Source organism: Micromys minutus, assembly GCF_963924665.1.
Source record: "Micromys minutus genome assembly, chromosome: 2".
NCBI lineage: Eukaryota > Metazoa > Chordata > Mammalia > Rodentia > Muridae > Micromys > Micromys minutus.
Genome location: NC_137971.1, coordinates 90,430,084 through 90,436,769, shown reverse-complemented (window position 1 = coordinate 90,436,769; position 6,686 = coordinate 90,430,084). Strand labels below are relative to the sequence as shown.

The 6,686-nt window shown below is 37.5% G+C and overlaps 1 protein-coding gene across 1 annotated transcript; it reads left to right on the top strand.

Annotated features, from left to right (window-relative positions):
* Nucleotides 1–3,486: 3,486 nt before the first annotated feature.
* On the top strand, nt 3,487–4,452 carry LOC308418018 (olfactory receptor 56B34; the record flags this gene model as incomplete). Its single annotated transcript, XM_080913356.1, has 1 exon — nt 3,487–4,452. One exon carries the CDS (start codon nt 3,487–3,489, stop codon nt 4,450–4,452), a length of 966 nt encoding a protein of 321 aa, XP_080769482.1.
* Nucleotides 4,453–6,686: the final 2,234 nt, after the last annotated feature.

Below are 6,686 nucleotides of genomic sequence, written 5' to 3'. Positions count from 1 at the left end.
GTGGACCTATACTTATTTCCCATCAAGCATCACTATACCAGATTCTTGACTACTCATCTCAGAAACTCTAGAGGATTTCGCCAAGAAGTAGGCAAGAGCATTAACTTGTTGGTTCTAGTGTACCTCTGAATTTAGAAGTATTCTGATGATCATCAACAAGACCCTCCTCTCCAGAGTCATACACATAATTTCTAATAGAGTCTGACCTACTGAGAATCATTTTGTTATTCTGTCATTCACCATTCATTTCATACAACATCACCAATTCAGCATCTTTGACCGGAGCATTTGCATAATTCTCTGATATTATATTGTTGTGATATAACTTCACTAATACCATGAATACATTTTTATAGATCTATTAATTTTCACTTGTGTATGAAGGTTTTGCCTATAAAACACTTAAGTATATTTCTTATGCCTATGGAGAACTTCAGATGTCCTGAACCTAGTGTTACAGATAGTTGTGGGCCACCATATGGCTGTTGGAAATTAAACCCAAGTTCTCTAGAAGAGCAATCAGTGCTCTTAAACACTGAGACATCTGCTCAGCATGCCATCACCAACCACCACTGAGTAAATTCATTTATTTCAAAATATAATGGTTGGTTAAAATTATCACAGAGAACAGCCTTTACAAAGACAGGTTGGTGCTTCTGTCAAGGAAAATGATCTTGTTTTTATTTATTTTAATCTAACATTCAAAAGTTGTCATAAAAGAGGAAAAAAATAGTCTTCAGTGTTTTGAGGCCTTTACCAAGAACAATACATGGGTTAATACATAAGAAATGACTGTGATATTTAAGTCAGTAGAACTCAAATAAGTAGAGGAAAATAGAGTGTGGTTTTAGAAGAAAAACTAACTAACAATGACGATGATCTTACCGTTCTTAATCCCCCTATCACTAAGAGTAATTGATGAGACTGGAGTAGATTAATGCCCTGAGGAATCTGCATTAAATAGTCTGTTATGCTGCTCCTAGGACCAGGGCTACTTGCCAGAGAGCACTTCAGTCTTATTCCCATGGCATCCTGTGAAGCACAGGACTCTTGAGGACAGAATAAAAAGGGCCCAGCACAACAGGAGCAGGCAACTTAGGGAGTTGTAGTAAACCCCGGACTCCAGGTGTGAGGAATAAGAGCAGGGATGTGCTCACTCGGGATGGTAGTCTGAACACAGGTGAGAGCATGAAGAACAGAAGCTGCTGCAGAGCCCTGTAACAGGGAGGAGCCTCTTCACAACATCCGGAGGGGTAAGTAACAGGGAAGGGGCTGTGAGTTCAGAGGGGAAAGGGCAGAGTCCTGTTCTCTGAGAGGTGAGACAGCAGAGTCCCTATCCTGTAGTTCAATCCTACTCTCTGACTACAGACCTCATATCTGGCTTCCACAACTGGGTTTTTTTCTCTCTCTCTCTTTTCTTTTAATTTTTTTGTTTTTTAAAATTCATCATCTTCAATACTTGACATCTCTCAGCTCTTCACTTTGATAAGGATTGGCAACTGTGATGGAGAAACAAGAGAGAAATAAGGCTGAAGTCTAGATTGAGTTGTGAGTGACAGACAAGAGGACATGTAGTAAAGTATATTGAGTTTCACCAGTACAATAACAATAAATTCCAAAGACTATTGTTTGATATTTGATAAAAGATATATAATATCAAAGGCAAATTGTTTTAATTTGTATTCAATGTAAATCCTAATGAATAACAATTAACATAAATTACAAACTAGATTTACAAGAGCTCATGGTGGTACTGTTCTACACTTATATTCTGTCCATAAAATTAGAACCTTTACTCTGAGACCGGAAACAAGAGCAAAGATACCAATATTTGGGAAGAGGACAAGTACTGTTCTATGCAACTTTTTTCATCTAGAAAATCGATATTTTAGAAACAGTACCAATGAGAAATTGTAGAAGTTAATGATACTTTGGAAAAACGGATGATATAAGAGACAAAATGAAATAAAATTATAAAGTATTTTCACCAGCAGTAGTTGTTTGCTTGATACAATACAAAATGAAGAAAATTACAGGGCTTTTAAAGGGAGCACAAGGGGGGATGGGCATGGTGGCACCATCCTGTTATCCCAGCCCTGAGATGAAAGAGGCAGGAGGATCAGAAGTTTCAAATCATCTTCAGATACAGCATCAGTTTGAGGGCAGCTTGGATTATATGAGCCTCTATTTCGAAGACTAAACAAATAAATAGAAAATAGAAGCAGCAACACTTATTAAAGTTAATGTATACAAACATAAATAACAAAAATGAGAATAAAGATCAACTCAACAGATGATTATGCCAGAAAAAAATGTATGTTAAAGTAAATAATATAGCAAAATAATCAATCATATTTGCTTAAAAGATCTCAAAATAATAATTAAAAGAATGTCATAACAAAGCATCCTGAAGCTTTATTTTTTAGTACTTTTGTACAAGTGTGAGTGTGTTTGTGCTCATATGTGTGGGAGTGTTCTAAGAGTCAAAAAGAGGAGTCAAGTCCACTGGAACTGAAATTACAGATCTTCGTGAGCCCCGTGATGTGTACAGCGAACTCAACTTTAATCTTGAAGAACAGCAGTCATTCTTTCTCACAGAGATGTTTCTCTAACCACCCAGTGCAAAGTTTTAACATGAATTTTAAAAGATGTAAATAAAGGAACAAATGGTTTTTTTATTTGTGAATAAAAAAAACTTGATACAGAAGTACCTCCTCTTTTCCATAATTCATGCATATGTAAGCTCAATTAAAACACTGCTGTTTTCTGAGTTGACAAAGAATTTCTGAAGTTTGTCTAAAAGTGAGATGCATGGGAATTTAAATCGAAGATAACAGAGAAAGGAATGAAATTTGGTGTCTACTAAACTTACTGATCTTTCTACAAAAAAAGTCAGAAATAAACTCAGTAGATTCCCAGAATAGAATTGTGCTATGTGTCAGTATGTTCATATGCACACAAATATGTTTATGTGTATTCATTATATGACAAAACAGGCATAAAAATTATTTAGTAAGGAAGCAAAACCTATACTTCATTATTTACAATAAACTTGGTTACATAATTCTCATTAGTGGAAAGATCAATTCCACGTAAACTTGTTATGATATAAACCAAAAATAAATCACTGAAAATTAATATTGATTAAGAACTCAATACTGATAAAAATTCTCATCACTGATTCTATATGTTACTTGATACAATAATGCAATATATGAGTTTTAAATATATATGATTAAGTAAACATTTCACAGCCTGTAAAAACCACCATAAAGAAATGGGGGAAAGATAATAAGAATAATCAATGTTAATGCATTTTTTTGTTCCTATCTGGATTCTTTTTCTAAAAGTTTTAATGAGAATTCAATATGGTCAAAAGACCACATTATGGTTAACACCTATGTCACTACCTTAAGCCAAATAACAATAAAATTTCTGTTTCCTGTCAATCTACAGGCAGGTGCCAAAAACAAGACACTCCATGAAATGGGCACAGTCCTGCATGAAGCCAACAGCTCAGAGTTCCGAGTGTCTGAGTTCATTCTGCTGGGATTCCCAGGCATCCATGAGTTTCAGCACTGGATCTCCTTGCCTGTGGCGCTACTTTACATTATAGCTATTGGTGCTAACCTCCTTATCTTGATCACCATCTACTGTGAGTCTAGCCTACATCAGCCAATGTATCAGTTTCTTGGTATCTTGGCTGCAGTCGATATTGGCTTAGCTTCCACCAGCATGCCCAAGATCCTGGCCATCTTGTGGTTAGATGCCAAGACCATAAGCCTCCCTGAGTGTTTTGCTCAAATCTATGCAATCCATACTTTCATGTGCATGGAGTCAGGCATCTTTCTGTGCATGGCACTAGATCGATATGTGGCCATTTGTAACCCCCTCCAGTATCCGTCCATAGTCACTGAAGCCTTTGTCATCAAAGCCACAGTGTCCATGCTGCTCAGGAATGGCCTGTTAACCATCCCATTGCCTGTACTAGCTGCCCAGAGACATTACTGCTCCAGGAATGAAATAGATCACTGCCTTTGCTCTAACTTGGGGGTCATTAGTCTGGCCTGTGATGATATCACTGTTAACAAGTTCTACCAGTTGGCTTTGGCCTGGTTTATACTTGGAATTGACATGATTCTGGTCTATGCTTCCTATGCTCTGATTATGCGCTCAGTACTGAGGTTGAACTCCACTGAGGCAATGTCTAAGGCCCTCAGTACCTGCAGCTCCCACCTCATCCTCATTATGTTTTACTACACAGCTATTGTTTTATTATCTGTCACTCACCTAGCAGGAAGAAGGGTTCCCCTCATCCCTGTTCTCCTCAATGTACTGCATATTGTCATCCCCCCATCCCTTAACCCCATGGTATATGCCCTTAGGACACAGGAGCTGAAAGTGGGCTTCCAGAAGGTGTTTGGCCTGAGTGAGTATGTGTCTAGGAAGTAAACTGACTATATGTGTAAGAACACTGAATGTAGTATTGCAGGAAAAAGAAGGCATAGACTTTAACCCCAAAATACATTGTTAAAATTTGATCTTTCACCATATCTAGGTCATTGACTCATCTACTTTGAATAGTATATTCCACTACTAGTATATAAATTGTCTCTGGAGCTTTTCCTAAATGCTCCTTCTCACTTCCTGTGATAGCCTATAATGCAAGTACTGTTCTTTGTAAGTTCTGCAGACATGAAAAATGAATTGGGAAACATTGCCAAGGTTGACTAAGACATTAGTTCATACCTTTCATTTGAACTCAGATAGTATCTAGAGTCTCTGCTCTTAATCCCCTCTCCACTCACCTCATTATTGGTTTTTAAGAGTAAGTTAAGATAGTAAAACAAGTTAACATTTACATGCTCGTTTTTAGTAAAATACCATACTGAGCACAGCTGTAGAGGTGAATGGCAGCAATGGCATGATCAGTTCTACAGCCATTGAGAAGAGAAAGGTGGGAACCACAGAGATGACTCAGTGGTTAAAAGCACTTGTTGCTTGCTCTTGTAGAGAACCAGAATTTAATTCCCAGCACCCACATAATGGTTCACAGTTCCATTTAATTCCAGTTCCAGGAAATCTGATGCCTTCGTCTGGGATTCTTGAGCATGCATTTGGTACCCAGAAATACAAATAGACAAGACACTCATACATATAATATAGTAAAATAAATTCATCTTTAATTTATTTCTGAAAAAAAAAAGGAGAGGACGATATTCATGACTACAGCTTGACTGAGGAACAGTAGGAGATCAAGTCTAGTAGATCAGAAGTATTAATATTCAGATAGTATGAGCCAAGTATAATTACATGCAATCAGAAATACTTTGGGGAAAGCATTTGAACAGTGTGCAACAGGTATGTTTAACTGTGTGACAACACTGGAACACTTCCAAAACCCTTCCACAGAGTAAAATAAAATATCCAAAATATTATCACTGCATGTTTGTGTGTATGTATACATTCACAGAAAGAAATACAAGGTCAAATAAAGGAGCAGGAATTGAAGATAATTCAGAGACTGCCCCACCTGATGGGCCCATCCTGTATGCAGCCACCAAATGCAAGCACTATTGCTGATGCCAAGAAGTGCATAATGGCAGGAACCAAATATGAATGCCTCCTCAGTGGCTCTGCCAGAATCATAGAGATGCAGCTAAGCATGCCTGTAGCTAACCATCGGAATGAACACAGGGACCCCAATAAAGGTGCCAAAGAAAGGACTGGAGGAGCAAAAAGGATATGCAACCTCATGGGAAGAACAATATTATCAACCAAACAAACCCTCCACAATTCCCATAGTTATTGTTTCTAATATCTGAATAGCATTCCATTATGTAAATGTACTACAATTTCTGTATTCATTCTTCTGTTTAAGGACATCAGAGTTCTTTCAGCTCCTGGCTATTATAAATAAGGTTGCAATGAACACAGTGGAGCACGTGTCCTTGTTATATGTTAAAGCATCTTTTGGGTACATGCCCAGGAGGTTTATATCTGGGTCCTCAGGGAGTACTATGTCAAAATTTTTGTAGAACAGAAAGACATATTTCCAGAGTGATCATATCAGCGTGTAACCCAACCAGCAATGGAGGAGAGTCCCTCTTCCTCTAATCCTCACCAGCATCTGCTGTCACCTGAGTTTTTGGTTTTAGCCATTCTAACTGCTGTAAGGTGAAATCTCTGGGTTATTTTGATTTGCATTTCCCTGATGACTAAGAATTTGTACATTTCTTTAGGTGCTTCTTAGCCATTCAAACTTCCTCAGTTGAGAATTCTTTGTTTAGCTATGTCCACCAATTTCGACAGGGTTATTTTATTGGAGACTAATTTCTTGAGTTGTTTGTATATATAAAATATTAGCCCTCTATCAGATGTATAATTGGTAAAAATCCTCGTCCAACATATTGTCTTATTAACAATAATAAGTGTTTTGTCCTATTGACAATGTCCTTACCTTATAGAAGCTTTGCGATTTCATGAGGTCCCATTTGTCAAGTCATGGTCTTAGAGCATAAGCCATTGGTGTTCTGTTAAGAAAATATTCCCCCGTACCTATGTGATCTAAGCTTTTCCCCACTTTCTCTTCTATTAGTTTCAGTGTATCAGGTTTTATGTGGAGGTTCTTGATCCAATTGGACTTGAGCTTTGTACAAGGAGATTAAGAATGGATCAATTTGAGA